The sequence below is a fragment of the Oncorhynchus kisutch genome, linkage group LG23 (assembly GCF_002021735.2).
Source record: "Oncorhynchus kisutch isolate 150728-3 linkage group LG23, Okis_V2, whole genome shotgun sequence".
Classification (NCBI taxonomy): Eukaryota; Metazoa; Chordata; class Actinopteri; order Salmoniformes; family Salmonidae; genus Oncorhynchus; species Oncorhynchus kisutch.
The window spans coordinates 14,790,452-14,814,602 of NC_034196.2; the positions used below are offsets into that span (position 1 = coordinate 14,790,452).

General features: G+C 43.2%; 1 protein-coding gene across 7 annotated transcripts in view; it reads right to left on the reverse strand.

Annotated features, from left to right (window-relative positions):
* unc13bb (unc-13 homolog Bb (C. elegans)) overlaps positions 1–24,151 on the reverse strand; it is a 100,344-nt gene that overhangs the window by 33,639 nt on the left and 42,554 nt on the right. For all 7 annotated transcript variants that reach the window (XM_020457273.2, XM_031802412.1, XM_031802410.1 and 4 more), the window contains exons 9-10: positions 13,132–13,443; positions 12,910–13,000 (exon numbers count right to left, since the gene is read on the reverse strand). In XM_020457273.2, the coding sequence (XP_020312862.1) occupies positions 12,910–13,000; positions 13,132–13,443 (403 nt within the window). The remainder of the gene's footprint in view (positions 1–12,909; positions 13,001–13,131; positions 13,444–24,151) is intronic.

Below are 24,151 nucleotides of genomic sequence, written 5' to 3' on the forward strand. Positions count from 1 at the left end.
AGGTTTTGGCCTTTCTAGGGAGTTGTTCCTAGCCACCGTGCTTCTACACCTGCATTGCTTGCTGTTTGGGGTTTTAGGCTGGGTTTCTGTACAGCACTTTGAGATATCAGCTGATGTACGAAGGGCTATATAAATAAATTTGATTTGATTTTGATTTACCCCTCATCCCCACTGATCCTGGTTGTTTGAAGCAGCTCAGACAGTGACAGCCAAACCCTTTCCACTCACTGTGTGCCATTATGCTGTTAAGAACCAACCCGCTGAGGGGAATCAGTGCTGCACAATTTCCCTCCCCATGCTGCTGTCTAACTGAATGACAGACAGAATGGTCAGTTTAACCACCATCATGCTGTGTGGTTCTGTGGCCATTTGCCCAGACCAAGAAGTCTGTGTCAGACAGAGCACACGGTCGCTGGCTTAACTTTCTTTCCTGTCAGCTTTAGGAGCTAGTTTATCATCTACGTCTAACTGGACTGGAGTTTGATGCATATACTGTAGCTAGAGCACATACCAAACATATCTAGGAAAATGTCCAATAAGATAAAATGTACACAGAGTATACTAAACATTAAGGACACCTTCCCAATATTGAGTTGCCCATAAAAACAAAAGTCTCATGCATATAATAGGCCCACAAGAAGGGGAGACAAATACACTATGAAATCCATCTAACTGAGGACGAAATTTTCAGAATTATTTTTTTCAAGTGGCACTGACCCAAAAATGATCAGACTGAATATGCACACCCTTCTGACATTTAATTAAAAAGTAGCTACAAATATTCACATTTCTAAAGAAAAACTTCAAATAAATACTTTCAATGCTATTTATTGAAAAACCATCCTGTGGCTACTTCCAAATAGCACGGTATACAGTATACCGCCCATGCCGTAATATGCAGAGCATGCCATGTAGGAGACCACACTTTCTGTACAACAAATAGGGCCGATAGAGACAGCAGTCACACACAGCATGATGCTAAACGATAAGCAGCCTATTCACTCTGACATAATAAGCCAATAGGTCCCAATCATAAGAATACAAAAACACAACCATTAGGCTAAGCATTTCCCAACCAAAATGTACAAATATTACTTCCCAGTGCAAAAAAATTCTCACGTTTAGCACAAAGTAACCGGCGAGCTAAAGTTTAAATGCAGCAATGTTTCACATAGATAAGTTACTTTCAAGGAGATAGCTAACAGCAAGTGAGCTGCAATAAAAATTTAAAAAACACTTCCACGCCCCAGACGATGAAACTTATCTTCCTGTTCAAAGTTCATCTTGAAAAGGGGCGAAGCTATTAGCACCATACTCTTCGATAACACCTGCTGCAGTCACTGCACACTAGCCTAGAACAGGAGTCTTCAACCTTTTCTTGCCATGGGACCCCTCCTAGACAAACCGGCGACCCAGGGACACCTATCACGCGTTAGCAAAAACAAAACAAATTCACGTCTCTTCGTCTCATCAAGTGAATGACAATGGCAAGGAGAAGTATCCAACAATTTTAAATTAAATGATGTGGTAGATCATTTTTCATTATTTTGACCTCCCCACATTATAATTGGAAGAGGAAGTGTAAACTTTAACAGTCTATTAGCTACAAAAGGTCTAAAAAAAAAGCACTTGCCACACTGCTAACCTATTTGCAGGGTGCTTTTTTCAAAGCCTATTGTATGTCAGATACTCCAGTAAATATAATTGGAACCAATGAGTGTAATTTGCTCACTATTAGGAGTTGAGAATCATCATTAGAAAGAAGACATTCTTCTTTTCTACTGTAGGAATGTAATTTGTTTATTCTGTTGTTGCTAGCGGTCATAAAAATCCTCAGCAGTACCTAGGGGTTTGCGGACCCCATTGCCTACAACAAAAGCTAGCTAGCGAGACCGTGGGAAACCTGTTTACATACGTTTCTGCAGAAACGTCCCACTTATTACAAGTCAAAATGTTATTGGTCGATTCCACTGTCACGCCAAAATTCTGCCCTAATACCACAGATCAAACAATGAGACATATTTTCCCGGATGTATAAATGTTAAGTATCCACTTGGAATTTAAACTCACAACCAAATATGGAAGAGCAAGGTGTTCCCTAATGGAAATATGCAAATGCATGCTAGAACACGCCAATAGGATCTCGCTAGCTCGTGCTTGGCTCTGCCCACCTCCTTGCTTGCTCTGTCCACTATGATTAATTTGTTCCAATTTGAAAATGACAGGTGTATCTTGGTTTAGTTATACAAAATCTTTGCTAATTCAGTTCAATGGCAGATGCCTTCTATCTAGCTTCTGAGAGCAAATTACTGACTTGGCTAGGAGTTATCTCCCAAAAGACCAAAGAAATTTCTGATTGAATCTTTCTCTTCAGTGTTAACCCTTTCCATTCCAACACAAACATAAGTGATTAAATCAGAATGTCACTGAAAAGAAAAATAACATTTCAATGATATTCAAATTCTATTGAAATTAAAAATATACTGGATTTTTTTTTCTAATTTTGTCTGTCATAGTTAAAGTGTGCCTATGATGAAATTTACATGCCTCATCTTTTTAAGTGGGAGCACTTGAACAATTGGTGGCTGGCTAAATACTTTTTTGCCCCACTGTATCTGTATTTTAAAACTACAAATAATTTCATAAATCCTTAGGCCTTCTCTAAAGGTTGCAAACTTCCAGCAAGTTTGTGGCAAATATGCTGCAAACCAAATAGTTTGCGAAATGTTTTTTTCTGGCAGACACTAATCTCAAGATTCTATTTGTATCTGTGGCAAACCTGTGGTAGCAACATTTATTTCCACTAGTGGCAAACAGTTTACCAGCAGCATTTATGGTAAACACATGAGTTCCATGACCAGTAAGCATTACTGACCAATCAAGGGGAAACATCTGTTGGAAATTAGAAACCAATCCATCTAGCTACAGTACCTGACAAAGTTGTCTGGTGAGTGTAACTTATTCAACTTCCTAACATTTTATTCGCTAAAATGGTGCCTAGTTAGCAATGTCATGTTTTATGGGAGAGTGTGAAACACATTTTTGTGATACCAGTTTCAAATCGGTCAGCACCACTCACTGACTGGCTGGCTAGCACTTAAATAGTTAACATTAACTATCATATTTTTGCACAATTCATGTGATTAGGTAGCTAGATAACTAATGATTTGCCTAAACACATTTTTAGGTGAATACGTTGCAGTCTTTTAATACCAATATGCATGTCAATATGCTAGTGTCACAGTTCAGTAGCATGTTAGCTAGCGACTCAACTATAGCCTAAAGTTAAAGAAGAACATAAGTCTTTCACGCAGTGAGTATTCCATAAACGCCACCTTTTTTTTTATTACAAGGGAAGGTCCTCAGGACGCACCAAGCGACACACCAAGCTTGAACAGTAGCCGGGTCTTGCCAGGTATATGTTGAAAGATTTGTATATTATGAAAACTGATTGTTATAAGGAATATTATTATTTATTGAATACTTTGTGCTCACAACAGTCAAATATGAGAGCGCAGCCCAGATGACCAAGTGGTTGAACAACATCTGTCCGGCAAACCAGGTTGCAGAGTACATGAAGGAGACCATGATCTGGAGGGCTCAGTGGACCAGACAGAATGGGGCCAAGACAGTTGAGATAGTCAGAGAGTATCCACGTCTGCTGGATACTCCAGGCCATGGTGGATTACATTTTTTTACAAAAACAGACTTGAATTTTATTCTGTTTGCTGTGATTAACTAGCCTGGCTGACGCAACTCACAGCGCAGGGAGAGCTGTAACCACACTGGTTCTAATAAATCGTGCAACAGGGTTTGATTGGTTCTCTGTTTATTTTTCCCTCGGGGTTGAGACCTCTCATTGTTTGTATCTGAAAATCCAACCATTGTAAGAAAGTGGGCAGTACTCAGGGGCTGTATGAGAGAGAAATACAGAGAGCCAACCAGTAAAAGCACAGCCCCTTTCATTAGACGCATTGTGCCGACAACATCAAAGAGCCATTCCAGACTCTGAAGTCAGGAGGACTTCAAGAGTTAGGTGTTAGCCAGACTAACGATCAATTGCAATGGAAAAGTAATCGTTTGTCTGGCTACAACATAACACAATTTGAAGTCATATGGGGCAGTAATAAAATATTACAAAAAAGTTAGTCTGCTTTACAACAGATTGTTCAGGACTTCGACATTTCAAACCCAGATTGTTCAGGACTTTGACATTTCAAACCCAGATTGTTCAGGACTTCGACATTTCAAACCCAGACTGTTCATGGAAACTCACTGGTACTGGATTGCAGTCTTCAAGGACCCCAAAAAAACGTTGTTTTACCAGTCCAGCGAGAAACAGATCTAAAAACGTATTGGAAGTGCAGGTATTGTTTTAAATAACCCTGCTGGTGGTACCTCATTTACTTTTAGCCTGAAACTATCAAGTTATTCCCTAAACAGTCTTCTCTCCAGATACACAAGGTGACATCGCTTTAAGACTTCTGACAGTGGCCCTCCCAACACCAGTATACAAATTAGGCAGGAAGACATTCCGACCCAGCTTCAATGAGACCAGAAAGCCCTTCATTGACGTTCAGCCTGTTAGTTTAAATATTAGATAAGCATAGGGAGATTGATGGGACAATTAGATGGCCTTTTGTAAACCTTGAATGAAAGGAACAGCATTCCAGAATCTGTTACGTGTTACTGCACACTCAAAGACATTGGGTAAATTTCCATCCAATTTGCAACAGATTTAAATGCAAATATTTAAATAATCTGCATAAAACAATATGCATTTTCCCACCAGCGATGTTTCCAGCAAACTGACTTTTTGTGGATAAAAGGCTTTGCGTGATGACGAAGTGCACATAAAAATTACTTTTGCTGTTAAATTCTCATGTAACAAGTTAAATGGGTTTATATTGCATTTTGAACTCTACTGATAGTTTTGTCACAAACGGTTGCATTATATAGCAAATGTGCCCCCTCTGGCACATGAGTTCTAGCCCAGTGTCTACCAACCCTGGTCCTCAAGTACCTCCAACAGTACAGTTTCATTTTAGCCCTTGACAAACACCTCAATTCAACTCACCCAGGCCATGATGATTAGTTGACAAGTTGAATCAGGTGTGCTTGTCCAGGGTCGATATGACGGTTATTATAGATTTTCCGCCGCCATTTCTCGCGTAATACATTTAGGTTACTCTGGGTTAAGAGACATCCCACTACGTCAAACAAACAAATTGTCTGTAGCCATTTAATCTTTCTATCAGCCCGGTCTTGACTTTTCATGCGTCAGGTAATTCAGCTGCATTAAAATGGTTGGCTGTAAACATGGTTAGTGATGTGTAAATGAAACTATATGCCCCAGCCCAAAATTAATAGAAGACGTAGGCATCAAACAGGGATTGGGTTTTGATTGATGTAAATTGCTATAAAATATACCAAATAAATTGTGTGTGATGGCATTGTCAGTGTGCCTGACAAGTCCTCATAGTCTAACAAGTTGGGACCAACATGGTTGAGTACCAGCACCAGGCAGAGGTGACCAGACCCTACCCATTTGTGTTGACTCTTGGGGACTGCTCACAGGTGTTTACGGTCAATAATGGACCGGCATTGGAGCAAGGTACACACTGCTTTGGCCTCTGGATGTGTGCTTCAAGTCCTATGATGTGTTTGATATCAATTTTCCCACTGTGCCCCAGCATGGGAATTCCTACAGACCACAGTGTATCAGCTGCAAGGAACCGAATCCCCTGCAGCAAGACTGTTGCAAGCATGTATTTTTTCCACTCAACAATAGTGGATAAGTATCTGCTCTTGTATGTAGTGTGAGAAGTGACAGGAGGAAGCACAGCCCTCCTGCTGATATGTTCCTCTGAATTAATAGATCAATAGACGGATGAGCTATGAGTGTCTCATTCCAATGGTAATATGCTCTTAAGCCACTCTTTAGCCACGGTTAAATTACTTGTAGTTTGTTTTTAAATGCATGTGTGCCTGCTTTTTGCCTACAGTATGGTATCTGGCTTGTTAGCCTTTGGTTCAACTACTGAAGCACGTTGTGTTACGCTTTCATTCGATCACAATCATTTATTTTAAAATTCAAAACGTTCCATTTTGGGGATTGTGAAAAGTGCTTTATGAATAAAATACATTTAAGTAATGAGTTATTAGTCCATGTCCTTAGTAGTGACCTTCAAATGTAACATTTTAAAACATGTTCTCTGTGTAACAATGTTTTAACTCGACCCAAATGTAGACCGTAACAGCATGGTGTGTGTATATGTGTTGTCACCTAAGATAGCCAAAGTGTGTCAGTGAATGTGAATATCTATTGATTTGCTCTGGCACTGTCTTTTAGACAGATCTATGTTAACACCACTTAAGACTGTCGCACACGTTTTGTATTTTTCTGATTGCAGTCAGAGTGTGCATATCAATTCTAATAATCAATCCTATCTTTTGAAAAACATGTAGACAATAGGGCTTTGTTTCAATGGGTTTTAAAAATGTATCATATATTCCTACACATTCTCTGACATGATGTACAGTACGAGTCAAAAGTTAATACACACCTACTGTACTCATTCAAGGGTTTTTCTTTATTTGTACTATTTTCTACATTGTAGAATAGTAGTGAAGACATCAAAACTATGAAATAACACATATGGAATAATATAGTAACCAAAAAACAAATCCAAATATATTTTATAATTGTGATTCTTCAAAGTGGCCACCCTTTGCCTTTTTGGCAGCTTTGCACACGCTTGGCATTCTCTCAACCAGCTTCATGAGGTAGTTACCTGAAATGCATTTAAAATGAACAGGTGTGCCTTGATAAAGTTCATTTGTGGAAATTCTTTCCTTCTTATTGTGTTTGAGCCAATCAGTTGTGTTGTGACAAGGTAGCGGGATATACAGAAGATAGCCCTATTTAGTAAAAGACCAAGTCCATATTATGGCAAGAACAGCTCAAATTAGCAAAGAGAAACGACTGTCCATTACTTTATGAGGTCAGTCAATCCAGAAAATTTCAATAACTTTGAATGTTTCTTCAAGTTCAGTCACAAAAAACATAAAATGCTACAATGAAACTGGATCTTATGAGGACCGCCACAGGAAAGGAAGACGTAGAGTTACCTCTGCTGCAGAGGACAAGTTCATTAGAGTTAATTAACTGCACATAAAATTGCAGCCCAAATAAATGCTTCACAGAGTTCAAGTAAGACATCTAAATATCAACTGTTCAGAGGAGACTGCGTGAAATCAGGCCTTCATGGTCAAATTGCTGCAAAGAAACCACTATTAACGGACACCAATAACAAAAAGAGACTTGCTTGGGCCAAGAAACACGAGCAATGGACATTAGACTGGTGGAAATCCATCCTTTGGTCGAATGAGAATTTTTGGTTCCAAGCGCCATGTCTTTGTGAGATGGAGAGTAGGTGAACGAATGATCTCTGCGTGTGTGGTTCCCGCTGTGAAGCATGGAGGAGATGTGATGGTGCTTTTCTGGTGACACCGTCAGTGATTTATTTAGAATTCAAGGCATACTTAACCAGCATGGCTACCACACCATTCTGCAGCGATACGCCATCCCATCTAGTTTGCGCTTAGTGGGACTATCATTTGTTTTCAACAGGACAATGACCCAACACACCTCCTGGCTGTGCAAGGGCTATTTGACCAAGGAGAGTGATGGAGTGCTGCATCAGATGACCTGGCCTCCACAATCACCTGACCTCACCCCAAATGAGAAGGTTTGGGATGAGTTGGACTGCAGGGTGAAGGAAAAGCAGCCAAAAAGTGCTTAGCATATGTGGGAACTCCTTCAAGACTGTTGGAAAAGCATTCCTCATTAAGCTGGTTGAGAGAATGCAAAGCTGTCATCAAGGCAAAGGGTGGCTACTTTGAAGAATCTAAAATAGTAAATATATTTTTAAATATATTTGTTTAACACTTTTCCATATGTGTTATTTCATACTTTGTCTTCACTATTATTCTACAAGGTAGAAAATAGTAAAAATAAAGAAAAATTCTTGATTGAGTAGGTGTCCAAACTTTTGACTGGTACCGTACATTTAGTATGTTTAGTTTTTAGTAAGTTAACTTTAAATTATGTGATTTGATTTATGTCGATACATTTCAATGTTGTTCAATGAGTCACCAAAAAAGGGATCTAATTTGCATATGCATACAGTTTGCAGCAAACAAAGTTCACCACAAGTTTTCTAGAATTGTTTGCCAAACTCACAAATTGCCGCAAATTAACCACAACAGCTGGTCACAAAACTAATTTGCTTGTGAAAATATGAGCGTGCTGCAAATTTGCGGCCAATTGACCAAAAGTTTGCCACAAATATTTGCCAGATGCCTGTTTTTTCCCGGTCAGGGCTCAAAGGTCCACACTGGGAGTAGATGTTAAGTGCGTCTCCAGCCTGTGGATAGTATGCACAGGACTCTACGCTGGTGGGAAACTTCACTAACCCTCCCCTATACCAGAGGTTTTTACCTCTGTCCAATACCACTCAAGTACTGGAGGTGTGCATTAGCATGATAAGAGCACAGTTGGCAGGAAGGCATAATCATGCATAGCAATAAGAACAGCTAGCATGCCAGAACCATTTGGCTATTAGTGATGTATATACATTTATAACAGCTGTCCACGACTGTCAGGAATTAGATATCCACATTCATTAACTTTCCATTTAAATGACCCGTTTTAGCCATTTCACACCATACTCCATTAACTATGACAATCAGAAAATAAACCGGGACAAGATTAACTGAAATGTTGAGGTAAAATACACATTGATTATCTAAATGTGATTTAGACACAAATTACTTTCAGCAGCAGCTCCTGAAGATCATTACTGGCCCATTTAACCTAGCCAGCCAGTGGCCCATATAGTCTGAATGGCCTGTGGCTCAGCCTCCACAGTAAGCTGTCCAGACTACGGAGAGGGGGAGGCAGCTGGTAGGAGCCTGTCTGGGTAATTCTGACAGAGTCACTTTAGTGCCCAAGAGCAACGTCTTTTCTCTCTTTCCTTCATGGTCTGCGGCCTGGAAAAAAAGTCTGGTTTGCTTTGTTCGTTTTCAACTGATCGATTGGCCGCTTTTTTTCTTATTTCAGGGCAACAGGAGCAAAGTTGTCCTTTCTTGTTTGTAAAAACAATACTCAACTATAATTCAATATAACACTTTGTTATGAAAAGCAAATATTCTATTAGTACATTTCACAAATAAAAGTCAGGAGAAAATACTCTTTATGTAGTGCAATACTGAATGCAAACTTCATGCAAGAACACAATTTCTACAGATGCATATCATTCAATAAACCTTACCCCATGTGGAAAACTGCTCAATAGTTGACAAGCGCAAAATCGTAAAAGTCACCATGGATTTTTTAAAATTTAGTTAAATATCTCCAGGTACTGTACATTTAATTCCATGCTCGACATACAAAGCACATACGGCTGGTCGTCTTCACCCAGATTGACAGACGCAGGGGAAGTGTTGACTCTCTCTCATTCCAGATGTACAAACAGGAAGGGCAGGAGCGAGGAGTGTAGGCTCACATGACAGTTCATTCCCAGTTAAGTATCCCTCCCACCACTCTTTCGTGCGTTCACTTTCTCTTGTTCCCTCTCTCGCTCGCTCTGTCCTCTGGCGACATATTCCAGCACAAAGCTAATCTGAAACTGTGAAAATGCCAGCTCTCAGTCTCCCTCTTCATTTCCCCCTCTTTATCGGTCTCCTCCCGCTGTCCTCACTCACTCTCTCCGTTTGGCTGTGTGCCTACCCTTTTGACTTCATAACTCACACATACAGTGCCTTCAGAAAGTATTCACACCCCTCGACTTGTTTCACATTTTGTTGTATTATAAAGTGAGATTAAAATGGATTTGCCAACAATCTATATAAAATACTTTAACGTCAAAGTGGAAGATGTATTTAAAAAAAATGTTTTTACAAAATGTTACAATTTATGAAAAATAAAACACTAATATATTTTTATTAGTTAATTAAGCATTCAGGCCCCTGACTTAATACATGTTAGAATCACCTTTGGCAGCGATTACAGCGGTGAGTCTTTTTGGGTAAATCGAAGAGCTTTGCACACCTGGATTGTACAATATTTGCACATTCCTTAAAAAAAACTAAAATGTCAAGCTTTGTCAAGTTGGTTGTTAATCATCAGCTACACAGCAATTTTGAAGTCTTTCCAAAGATTTTCAAGACATTGTCATCTTGGTAAGCAACTCCAGTGTACATTTGTCCTTGTGTTTTAGGTTATTGTCCTGCTGACAGGTGAATGTCTCCCAGTGTCTGTTAGAAAGCAGACAACCAGGTTTTCTAGGATTTTGCCTGTGCTTAGCTCTATTCCATTTGTTTTTATCCCCCCAAAAAATCCTAAATTCTTGCTGATGACAATTATACCCATAACACAATGCAGCCACCACCATGCTTGAAACTATGAGGAGTGGACTCAGTGATGTGTTGTGTTGGTTTTGTCCAAAACATAACGTTTCGTATTCAGGACATAAAGTAAATGTTTTTACCACAGTTTTTGCAGTTTTACTTTAGTGCCTTATATATTTGTATTCTGTACACACCTCCTCCTTATCACTCTGTCACTTAGGTTAGTATTGTGGAGTAACTGCAATGTTGATCTATCCTCAGTTTTCTCCTATCATAGCCATTAAACTCTAACTGCTTTAAAGTCACCATTGGAGTTATGGTGAAATCACCAAGCGGTTTCCTTCCTCTCCGGCAACTGAGTTAGGAAGGACATCTGTCTCTCTTTGCACGCAGAGTCCATGCAACTTATGTGACTTGTCAAGCAAATTTCTACTCCTGAACTCATTTAGGCTTGCTATAAGAAAGGGGTTGAATACATTTAATTTTCTATTCATGTGTAAACACTTCTAAAAACATCATTCCACTTTGACATTATGGGGTAGTGTGTAGTCCAGTGACACAATACCTCAATTGAATCCAATTAAAATTCAGACTAACAACAAAATGTGAAGACACTGTACATGACATGCACACTGATGTACCCAGACAAACAGTCCTTACAAAGCTAATATCCATTCCCAAATGTGTGAAAATGTGTCTTAAGATGCATTGTAGCACCCCATTACATTTATCCTGACCTTTGACACCTTTGTTGACTGACTAATGACTAATTGTAATTCCTTACACAGTCTTGTGTCTTAAGTCCCTCCTGATGTCCCAAAATAAATAACACTTACTGTGTATGGCTTTCACCTTTCTCTACATCTCTCCTGTTGCCTTCCATCAGCAGGCATTTACATGGTCCTCTCTCTACCGGCCCTATAGCAATTAGCATAATGGAACCGGGCTATGACAATTCCTCCCTCATAACCAGACACTGCACAACAACTGTAACCTGTTCATTACGACCAGCACTGATCTCTAACCGCGGGTGGAGTTTGATTAATCGGGTGCATGCTTAGACAACATAATCTGTGCTACAGCTGAAAGCAGGTCCTCACACTGTATATGAACTGTCTCTGACAAACAGACAGACTGGCTTCAATATGACCATAATCTTTCAATATAAAACCTCAAAGCAGCACCAACCCAGATACCTACATCACAGAGAATAAGGATAAATTGAGGTTGACAGAGGTCATTCTTTTTTTGATGTATTCAATTTCCTTGAGCGACAGTTTGGAGATACTGGTTTGACCACCCTCTCATTCAAATGAGTCCTAAGCACCAAGTCTACTATGTGAAATCAGCATGGTTTCTGACAGTATTATTCTGCCAACATCTCAGCCCATTCCTTTCCCTTGTACCTTTTTGGTACAACTGGGTGTGTCAGTTATTTCCGTATGTGCAACACTTCCCCACTATCCTTTAACTCCAAGTGAGCATCTTCAGAGGATAAAGCATGGCCTACATTTGCTCGAAAAAATACGCAAAAGAAAAAATGGGATAAACATTGAAGCTGTACTTTATTCCCCTCACACTCGTTCCCCATTTTCCTGCATCTCTCCCTCGCTCTCATTCAGTTGCTCAGTCTCTCCCCTAGGCTCAATTCACCACTCCATTAGCTCAGTTGCTGCAGAGGGATAGATCCATAGACAGGGGAGACGACAACAGGGATCATGGAGCAAAATAAATAAGTACTGTAGACTGAACTCTGTTTTTCAGGAGATATTTTGGACATCAACATGCTTAATTTTGAACTACACATAATTTGGTTGTAGCTTGGGTTGTATTATGGAAAACACTAATCTGATATAGCACGAGAAGAAAAGAGGCTACATTTGAGAGGTCCTTTGTTGTATGAGAGAGCGATTAATTCCTGAGTTAACAACTCATTAATGATAATTATCCACCTCTGAAGCACAGGGCCACCAGGTCACGTGTAACTTTACAAAGAGAAGCTAAGCCTACCTCTCACAATTACATGGTGTCAGGATGAGAGGTGAAATTAACTAGAGGGGTCTGAAGGGGGGGGGTTGGAGAGGCAGAGAGTGCAAGAAATGAAAGGTTGTACATTTTCCAGAGTAAACTGTATACTGTACTGAAATACCAAGCAGAGTAACACATTCAGGTTGTTCAAGAAATGTTTATGCAGCAACAAATAACTCCCAGTAGACCTTAGAGTGATGATCTGCATGTACAACATGAAAACCCCCTCTGGTACCTCACTGAGGGAACACCCAGATAACAGTAAACAAGTAAATCCACCTAAATAGACACTTTAAATAAGAAATATAGTTTGCCAAGTTCAACCTACCATAGAGGTGAAACCCAACCATGCAGATGGGGAAACCATACAAACAGGTAGCAGAAAATTAAAAATGGTGGTTGCAAATGTGTAGAGAGTGGGTAAAAGATGAGAAAGGACCGACAAGTTACATTGAGATAACTTCCTACCTCCTGCAGTTGTACCCTCACTTTGTTGATGGCCTTCAACCAGCGAATTCTGGATGGAGAGAAGGGCAAAGGAGGCCCATTGTCGTGGAAACTGGGGTGTGTGGGGAGAAAGAGATAGATTGACCACTCACTAATACTGTACTTGTAATATTTACTGCTCCAAAATGTGGATGCTTATTTAAGTGTTTAAAATGTATGACACTTGCTGGAACTCAGACTCACCTTTGCAGCATTTTATTGGATATTTTCTCAACTGAGTGGTCCAATCTCTTCATAGAGCCATTTAAGCTCTTCCCCACATCCAGGGAGGGTCTGCGCAATTCCTCCTGCCCCAAAACAGAGTGTCCATTGCTGGGGAGGTGTCCGTTGGTGGGTTGCTGGCCAGCGGTAGAGGGGCAGAAGGTGGTACTGTGGTAAGAGTGGAAGGACTCTTCCAGCCCTGAGCCTGGAGCACTCTCCTGGCCTGTCTCACTAAGCTGGGAGCTGGTCTGGCTCAGGTTTCCAGAGGACCCAAAGCGACTACTTTCCACCGGACTGGAGTGGTGAAAAAGAGGTAAGGGAAGAGACTTAATATTAGAATAATAAGTGAGGAAGAAAAACACTTTGAATCGTGCAACTGATTGGCTCATTAATTGGATATAGACATTATTACAACTAGTGCATTGTTCCTACTGAATTGTACATCATTGTAAAATACATCTAACCTTACAGAGAGAGAAAAAAAATACATTTTGGCAAATTAGAATGAATACACCAATTGCCTGAAATGAATTTGAATGTACTAAATTATTTCAATAATTTAGTATCTATTGGTTTAGCCTGTGTTGGTTTTCTGTATTTCTATTTCTGGGGGACAATGAGTTACTGAAATCTCTTTTGATCAAACTGAATGACAGGGAATTCTGTAAGGTTAGACTTTCTTTTGAATGCATTCATAGAATTCATCTTACATTAGGAGTTCAAGAGTAAGAAATACTTAGCTTATTATCACTATACCACGATGGGTATGATACACTTCACAATCAACCACCAACACAAGGCTACAGTAGTACAAATGCTAAAAACAAACACGGTTAAAGGAAAGACACAGAACACAGAATTCAGTGGGGTGGAGTGCAGAGCTGGACCCGGATTACTCTCCCCAAAATATCAATGCATCATAAATGGTGTTGGGGAAGACCATTTATTATGCTTCTACTGGCCTTTTAGAACTCAATAGGTCCTTCTTGGACTGGTTGTCCAGCAGCACTTCAGAGGTGGAATCTGCAGAGGGGAGTGGTTCTACAAGGCTTTCCTTCTCCTTTTGGGACAGGGATGCTGAAGGATCTACGTCAGGTGTGGAGATGCAAATCTGGGGTTTGGCTAAGTCAGGGGGACCTACCGAACTTTGATCACTTGTCTCCTTGGTTGGCTTATCATTAGCTTTGGGCTGAGTGGTAATAACCGGAGGAGCTTGTGGCTTGGGAGGTTCGGCAGCGGCCCCCCAGAAACCTAATTTTGTCCCAAATAGAGAGGCTGTGGATGGTTCTTGCTTCGCTGCGCCTGGCTTCTCCTCCTGAAACAGGCCTGCAGACATAGTTTTGAATCCTGAGAACAGACCACTGCCTGCTTCTGCTTGAGGCATTGTGGGAAGGGCTTTGGGAATTGTGGGGGGAGATGAAAACATGGATCCAAAAGACTTTCCAGCATCACTGGTTCCTGTCATAAAACCCCCAAACAGGGATTTGGGGGCTGGCTCTTCAGTCTTAGTCAACTGGTCAGCTTGGGGAATCTTCTGGGGACTTTCCACTGGTGGGCCTGATTTGTCCATTCCCTTACTCTCAGGCTCTCCCACAATTACAATAGGCTTATCATCTATTACTTCTCCTTCCACAAATGCAGCCTTTTCTTTCCCAGAACTGGACTGATCATTCATTGGAGGTTGTTCTGACTTTAAGGGCTGTTCCGTTTTATCAGGTTGCCCTGATGATGCAGGGATTTCCGCTTCTTTTGATTGACAGTCCACAGCTGGAGCAGGAAGTTTCTCAAACCCTTGACCCTGGGCTACTTCAACAGCATTACCATCAGGTTTGAGGCCAACCAACTCCTGAGGCTGAGTTTTGGTGTCAGGTTGTTTTGGTGCCTCAGATAATTGTGAGTGTTCATGCAAAGTAACCGTGCCAGTGTCTCCTGGCTCTTTCATTTTATCAGTGCTATCTGCTGTGGTGGTGTCAGGGGCAGCTGCTGAGATTTTATTCTCAGGGGGACTTGCTGGTGCTGTTTGAGGAGTAGTTTTAGCGGGCTGGGGAGTGGACCCTCCAAACAACCCCCCAAACATAGAAGCTGCAGTTTGAGAAGTAGCTGCGGGCTGGGGACTTAACCCTCCTAACATACCGCTGAACATCGAACCTGCAGTTTGCGGGGAAGCTGTAGCTGGTTGGGGACTAGACCCTCCAAACAGACCTCCCAACATAGAACCAGCAGTTTGAGGAGTAGCTGTGCCAGGCTGGGGACTAGACCCTCCAAACAACCCTCCCAACATAGAACCTGCAGTTTGAGGAGTAGCTGTGCCAGGCTGGGGACTAGACCCTCCAAACTGACCTCCCAACATAGAACCTGCAGTTTGATGGGCAGCTGTAGCTGGCTGGGGACTAGACCCTCCAAACAACCCTCCCAACATAGAACCAGCAGTTTGAGGAGTAGCTGTGCCAGGCTGGGGACTAGACCCTCCAAACAACCCTCCCAACATAGAACCAGCAGTTTGAGGAGTAGCTGTGCCAGGCTGGGGAGTAGACCCTCCAAACAGGGAGAGAAATCCTGTAGCTGATGTCTCTTTAGGGGTTTCTGGCTCTTTAGGTGGGGCAGGCTTCTGAGGTGCACCCTTTGGGATGGATTCCTTTTGGGCAGTGGCACACTCCGGGGTAAGCGCTGTGGTTTCAGCCTCAACTGCAGTACCATCTTTAGGGGTGTCTCCCGGCTCTTTTATTTTGGCAATGGTATCTGGAGTGGTATCAGACACAGCTGTTGATATTTTGTTCTCTAGGGGTTTTGTTGGTTCTGTTTGAGGAGTATCTGTAGCTGGCTGGGGATTAGATCCTCCAAACAACCCTCCCAACATAGAACCTGCAGTTTGCGGGGCAGTTGTAGCTGGCTGGGGACTAGACCCTCCAAACAACCCTCCCAACATAGAGCCTACAGTTTGCGGGGCAGCTGTAGTTGGCTGCGGACTAGATCCCCCAAACCTTGAACCTATAGTTTGAGGAGTGTCTGTAGCTGGTGGCTCTTTAGGGGTTTCTGGCTCTTTAGGTGGGGCAGATTCCTGAAGTGCACCATCTGGGATGGATTCTTTTTGGGCACTTGCACACTCAGGGGTAGGTAATGTGCTTGCAGAATCAACAGCCTCAACTGCAGTACCATCTTTAGGTGCGTTTCCCTGCTCTTTTATTTTTATAGTGCCATCTGCTTGAGTTGTGCGAGGTGCAGCTGTTGATATTTTGTTCTCAGGGGGTTTTGCTGTTTGAATAGGTGCTGGGGGTGGACTGGGTCCTCCAAACAATCCCCCAAACACAGAACCCGAAGTTTGAGGGGCAGTTGTAGCTGGCTGGGGCCTAGGCCCTCCAAAAAACCCTCCCAACTTAGAACCCACAGTTAGAGGAGCACTTGTAGCTGGCTGCGGACTAGATCCTCCAAACAACCCTCCCAACATAGACCCTGCAGTGTGAGGGGCAGTTGTAGCTGGCTGCGGACTAGATCCTCCAAACAACCCTCCCAACATAGAACCCGCAGTTTGAGGGGCAGTTGTGGCTGGCTGCGGACTAGATCCTCCAAACAACCCTCCCAACATAGAACCCGCAGTTTGAGGGGCAGTTGTGGCTGGCTGCGGACTAGATCCTCCAAACAACCCTCCCAACACAGAACCCGCAGTTTGAGGGGCAGCTGTAGCTGGTGGCTCTTTAGGTGGGGCAGCTTCCTGAGGTGGAATACCTGAGATGGATTCCTTCTGGGCATTGGCACACTCAGGAGTAGGTACTGTGGCTACCGAGTCAACAGAGCTTGCTTGTGGGGGTGACAGAGGGCCACTGAACATGGAAAATACATTTTTAGTAGGTGGTTCTTTAGGCACTGTAGATTCTGGGACAGAGGAGTCTGGAGCTGACCCAGCTTGTCCTGGAGGTTGTGGGGCACTGGGGCCACTAAACATAGAAAATAATCCTTTTGGTGGGCTTTCACTGGCAGATGAACCAGAAAAGAGCCCCCCAAGAATAGAGCTGGTCTCTGGTTGAGGTTGAGCTTGTGGTGGACTGGGCCCAGATTGAGGTGCCTGTGGTGTTGCCGCCTGCGATGGTCCCCGTGGTGGACTTGGTCCACCGAACATAGAGAATAAACTTTTAACATGTGGTTCTGGAGGTGCTTGAGATGACTCAGTTTGGGTTGGTGCCTGCTGAGGACTAGACCCCCCAAACATGGACAATAACCCCATACTAGGAGATTCCTCTTTAGTAGTAGTTGTAGTAGTTGTTGGTGGTGTTCCAGAGATCATGTCTCCAATTTCTCCCATAAAGCCGAACAGTCCAACTGATGGTTTGGGGGGTGGTTCCTGTTTGGTTTGTCCGGTTGGTGTCATAGTCTGTGATCGGCCTGGGGTGGGGCCAGTGCTTGTATTGGGAGGAAATACTTGTGACATGCTTTTACCTGGTGGCTGACCAGGAGCTGGATGTGGTACCCCACGTTGCACTCCATCCATTGTTTGTTGTTTCTGTAGAGATGGTCTTGATTGAGAACCTTGTGTAACAACTCTGTTTGGCTCATTTTTAACAACAGGTTTTGGTTGCTGTGATGGAGGAGACTCTGCACTAAAGAAGCTGCCTATTGACCCAAAAAGATTAGAGGCTCCTGTGTCCTCCTGTTTATTTGGGGATATGCTGCCAGGTAAGCTAGCAGTAGAACCATTTCTATCTTGTGGTTTTGACAATGGTTCTGGGGGTTTAGGGGGCTCTGGCGTTGGCTCCTCGATCAGTAGGGCAGACTTGAAAAAGCTCATAAATCCTCCCTGTGGTTGTTCAGCTGGTTTTTCCACTGGTTTTACAGATGATCTATCTGTGGTGTACTGTGATTGTGGTTGTAGTGGAGAGACAGATTTATTGAGTGGGTCCATGGAACTGGTTGGCACTGTGGGCTGTGTTGGTGGAGCAGCTTGCTGAGACATGGTGGCTTGTCGTGCAAGTCTAGGTTTCTGAGTAACAGTTGGTGGTTGTGCTGGAGGTTGCCCAGATGTGGGAGGTGTGGGTAGAATTCTAGGAGAGGTGGATGCGGCTGGTCTCTCTGTCTGTTGAACTACACTCTGAGCCGGAGTTGTTGTAGCAGGGGGATCTTCTTTGATAATCTTTGATTTGAGACTCTGGAAACCTGATGAAAGTAGGCTCTTGGCCTGTTGGTCCACTGGGGTAGCCTCAGTCCCAGGTGGTTTATATTGTTCTCCATTAACACAAGAGGCCAAGCCAGCTCTTCCTTTGTTCAAATCTGACTCAGCAGTTTTGCCAACGATTGAGGAAATGAATGAAGAGAACTTCTTGACATGCCGATTAGGTATTTCCTCTCCTGGAGTCACTCTCTGTCTCCATTCCTCCTCTGGTGTGTCATCTACATGCCTGACTCTGACCCCAAAAGATGAATGCCTTCTTTGACGAGGCTGGTAACAGTTGTTCAAGCGTTGTTGAGAGGAATCTGTGGTGGGGGTAGCATTGTGCGAGACAGCAACCTTTTGAGAGAGAAGTTCCTTCATTTGCTGATTGTTCCAATAAGGGCCTTTCTGATCCCTGTTAGAACATGAAAGGTCTATGACCCCCATATATGGATTCTGATAGGCATGATTGGGTTGTCTTGGATCCATTCTGACTTTGTTCAGTCTATATAGTGAGAAATCTACAGCCTGTTCTTTTTGTGCAAGGAAGGAGCTCTCAAACATCTGAGAGAACCGCTCCAGGTTCAAATTCATGATCTGATTTCCTTTTCTATAGGCAGCAGATAGGTCCAGGGGGGCATTGAGGAGTTTGGGAACACCCTGATCTTGTCCAGGGAGCCAGAGGAGCTCATCCTCATTATAGAGAGGGACTTTAAATCCACATACTGTGACCATTTCATTATGTAGCCAAGCACTTGGGAAGTTATCAGGCCCAGTTCCCAAGGACTCTCCCTCAGGTGCACAAGCATAGACCATCGTACCTCCTGCATCTGTTAGCAGGGCATATATGTATTCATGATCAGTGTAAACAAAGTACCCACAATCCCCATCATCAGCTGGCCACCACATACCTTGCTCCAAAAGTACAAGCCATTGATGGTACCATTCTGTCTCTTCCAAGTACAAACACTCTTCCATCTCTCCATTGTGAGGTTTAGGGTAACTGCGATCAAATGACCTAGTCAAACTCAATTGACTTTGATTAACCATGCCTTGGTCACTATATTGCCAATTAGCTGAATAAGATAGATTAGGTGGATTTTCCTCATAATAGCCCTCATGATATGAAATGCCATTCAGACTATAACAGCTACCATTATCAAAGGAGTTCCATTTACCAAACTTGGCATTACTCATTTTGGTGCTCAAGTTCAATGCACCCTCTTCTTCAGTCCAGTACTCCTTCTGTTCCATCATTTGATTAGTATGCAGATTTCCCAAGTCATCATAGCTGTTCATGAATTTTTTCTTGGTATATAGATTGCTGTCAACATTTCTGGGTACCTCTTGTTGGTGGTGCTTAATCGGTTCTTGGTTATAGTCAATTTCATGCCATGGTTGAGGGGAACTATATTGATTATCTATATTTGTGGAGCTACAGTAGAGAGTGGAGTCTTGGAACACTGCTCCTTCTGGAGGCTGTACATAACTCACATCACTTGTGTGATAAGTCTGTGATTGATTTTGAAGCTGCTGCCACAGAATTGATTCTTGGATCCATTGGTTTTCACCATAACTAGAATTGACTCTATATGATGCCAACAGATCTTGGTAGCCATCCTGTCCGGTTACAGAATATAAGGAATGGTTACTTTGATTAAGATATTGTTGGGATGACATCATTGCAGTATTTGGATGCCCGTGTAAAAGGGATAACATGTTTTCTGCACTGTAAGAGGTGGCTAATGGGTGGTTAGACTGAAGAGAACCATGGTAGTGCATTAACTGAGGTAAATGGCCAGTGCTGCATGATGTGTAGGATGGTCGGCTCTGAAAAGACCTTGCATAAGTAGCTGACGTCCTTAAATCTAAAGTCTCAGCTTCCCATGAGCCAGGTGCAATTTCTGCAACATTTCTGTTTGGTCTTGGAATGGAGTGACCAAGGAGACCACTTTTTCTCCTCTCCATTTCAGACTCAGAAGTATTGTTCGCTACAGTGTTGCTTGGCCCAGTCTTGAACATGCTTGAGAGCAAACCTGGGGAGCTTGCAGATAGTGTCTTCGGCTCTGAATTGTGCTTGAGCATTTCTGCAGATTTATGAGTGGAGACTTCATCTGTTGGATTCCTATTGAATAGTCCTGATAGAAAGCCTGGCTTTTTGTCAGCCTCCTCATTGGGTTCATGTGGGACCTGATGTGGTATATGTGTAGATGGAGGTGTTTGCTGTGTAGGCTGTCCAGCTGGAGTGATTGTATGATGTTGTATTTGCTGTATTTGCATGGGTGGTGACGGATTGCAGGCCTCAACATTTCCAGAGGATTTTGTTAACTTGTTAAACAATCCAGAGAGAACTCCAGGCTGGCTTGCAGTATCTTGCCGTGAAGGAGTTAGATTTTGCCTGGCATTTGGCGAGATTACATTTGGTGACGAAATTACATGTTGCTGTCTTTCTTGGCTGATTGGTGGCGACTGCTGAGGCACATTTTCTGTGGAAGATTTTTTGAATAGCCCAGACAGCAGACTAGGCTGTTGAGTTGGTTGATTTTGGCTTTGTACCTGTTGACTAGGCTGCTGTGTTGGTTGATTTTGGTCTTGTACTTGTTGACTAGGCTGTTGAGTTGGTTGATTTTGCAATGGCACATTCTGCCTGTTTGGGTACTGCTGGCTAGGCTGATTGAGAGGAGGTGCAGAATGTGTCTGAGGTATTGGGGACTGATTGGTAGATACATTGTCTGCAGAAGCAAACTTAAAAAGTCCAGAAAGGAGACCACCTTGTTGAGCAGGTTTTGGAAATGTATGTTGTCTAGAGAAGTCTGGTTTGTTGTCTAGAAAAGCCTGGTCCCTCAGTGGATCACGGTTTGGCCCTTGCATATTCTGTTGGTTGAAGTTCTGCTGATTACGAGGACCAGCAGACGGCGGCAGTTGTTGCTGGAGTGGAGTTGTTTGGGTGCTCAAAACATTATCAGAGGAACCCAATTTAAACAAGCCAGAGAAAAGTCCTCCTTGTTGAGGAGGTGCTTGTTGAGAGGGTGGTTGTTGGGATGGGCTTGGTGCTTGTTTCTGACTGGGGTGACTCAGTAACCCTGAGAGAATACCCCCAGGCTGAGAAGGAGGAGGTGCAATTTGTTGTGGGGGAGGTTGAGGAGGGAATTGTTGACAATTACTGGCACTAGGAGGTTGACTGTTTGGGGGAACTTGCTGTGGTGGTGGGTTCCCAGATAAGTCACTTCCAGAGCCAAATCTAAGAATTCCTGACAACAACCCTCCTTGCTGGGGCTGATTGGAGCCAACCTTAAATGTATTGTCAGTGGCGGCCCCTTTAAAAAGACCTGTCAAAAAACCTTGAGGTTCAGGAGGTGCTTGCTGCATCCCAAGAGACATTGGTGGTGGCCTTTGATGTTGCTGCATATGCTGCTGATGTGGAACTGGGGGCAATTGGCGATGCTGGGCCTGTTCTTGATTGGGAATTTCTGGGGGTTTGTAAGCACTGACATCCTCACCAGAAGCAAATTTCATGAACCCAGAGAACATTCCTCCTCCTGCTGCTTTTGGAGGCTGTTGGGAAGAGACATTGTCAGAGGAGAGAAATTGAAGTTTTAGCTTACTGCCTAAAGATGGCTCCTCCACAGGTTTCTCTGATGTAATATCTGGTGCCGACCCAAATACAGGATACACTGCAACAGGTGGAGGGCCCTGCGGGGGAACAGGGTTAACTGGTGCAATCAATGAGCTGAACGATTTCTTGAAAGGGCTAAAGAACCCTGAACTTGCTGGTTCTGGTTGGTTGATGGACTTCCCATCCACTGAAGTAGGCACACTTTGCTGCGAGGCAATCATAGAGTCAGGTCTCACATGCACAACTTTTCCTTGTGTATTAACAAATGGTTTATTTTGGGGTACATTTCTTGAATTATCAGGTCTTCTGCCGCCTCCCACAGCCATTGACTGTTCACCTTGGTGGATATGTTTCTCATCCCAGTTTGCAAGATTTTGAAAGCCCTCTCTTGAGCCACTTCTCCCTGGGGATTGTTTTCCATCGGTGGTGTTCACTACCTCTTCACCAGATTTTTTTATAGCAAAACTCATTTTCTCAACAATTGAAGTGACTGCTGGTGTTTGTGGCTTTGTTGCAGAGTCCTGAACTTCATTGCTTGTACTATACATCTCTGTTCTCATGGCTGGCATTTCTTGATTCTGGACTTGTGTCTTGGCATCAGACTGGGAAGGCAAATTGAAGGAAAATGTCCCGTTGGGGTGAGCTGTAGGAGATACAAGAGCAACACGAGCAGGAGCAGGGCTGGTGGATTTTGGAATTAATGAAAATAGCTTAGATATACCAGATTGAGAAGATGGTGCAGGTGGTACTTCTTTCGTTTCTGCAGAACCAGAGTGTGGCTGCTTGGGGGCTGAACTAACCTTGTCTGTGAAGGAACTGAATAATGAACTCATAGCATGTTTCACTCCAGATATTCCTGGTTCAGGTGGAGCCTCTGTCTGGGTCTCTTCCTTGACATCAATAGGGGTCCTTGGGTCCTCTCCAGTAGATTCTGTTCTTATGCTGCCCTGGGAAGATAACCTTGACTTGGATGACTTGGGAAGAGACCCATACCTGCTTATTTCCTCCTCTTTTTCAGCCAGGTACTCTGAAACTGTTTCAACTAGGCACTGGAGCTCATCCATGGGATCAACATACTCATCGCTTGGTTCCTCCACTGGAGACAGCATTGCTTCAGAAGCCCATCCTCCCATTTTCCCCTTTCCACTCTTCTTAACCAGATAACTCTGATACTTGTCTATGTGACCTCCATGGGATGAAGCATACCTGCCTTGGCCCCTCCCATTCTCAGAGTGAATGGCCTCCGCTAAGGAGGCAATTTCCTCTAGCTCCTCCTCTGATCCCATGGAGTACGGCAGCTCCTCCTCTGAATCGTACGCCAAACCTGTTCTCATTCTGGCAGCTTCCTCCTCCTGATACACCACATAGTTCTCCAAGGTGTCCCCCAGCTTGTTTTTGGCCCACATCCTAGTCTTGTAAAGAAGTCCATTCTTGTATGGCTTGAGGCATGGCGTCATCTGCTCCTCCTCTTCCTCGATCTCTGCCACCTGCCGCAGCACGAGCTCCCCTCTCTTCTGGCGTAGGAGTGCAAGGTCAGGGGGAAAAGGCTCATCTATGAGTTTTTCCGCCTCGGAGAAGGACTGCCCTCCTGGATCCCGGATCTTTTTTCTCCGCCGCCGATCGATAGTGTCATAGCCCACTGGGTAGGTGGCAGGTATGATGCCACTGTGTTGTGTGCTTTGGCAGAGCGAGCTGCCTGAGGGCTCAGTGAGAGCTCTCCCCATTCGGAGAATAACATCGTCCTCAACCCAACGATTCTCTTCCTTGTCCAGGAACTCGCTCAGGTGATTTCTCCCCTGCACTTTGTATTTGCTTTCCCAATCCTCCACACCCATGCCAGAATCTACAGGGATGATTCTGACCCTCCCTTTATGGTTTATTGCTCTAGTTTAGGTTCATCGATTAAAGAAGAAGCCAAATGGGATGTGCGAGGGGGGGGACAAAAACCAGAAAGAAAAATGCAAACAGAAATTATTGCAAAGTATAAGAGGACAGAAAAGTAATAAAGCCCATGTGACTGACAGACAAGCATTAAATACATATGATAAAGTAAAATGTTTTTCTTGTGTAAATAACTATTTGGTGAATGTGTGTTCAGATTGTTTGATATGCCCATTTTATGTGCGTGATGTCGTCATTCTGGGGGATTTTCAATAACAGCACAAAAGCCCTGAAATCCAACCTGAAGTATCTCTGTCCAAAGTCATTTTACAGACTGCATAGAAATTCGGTCAGGGAGGGCAGTA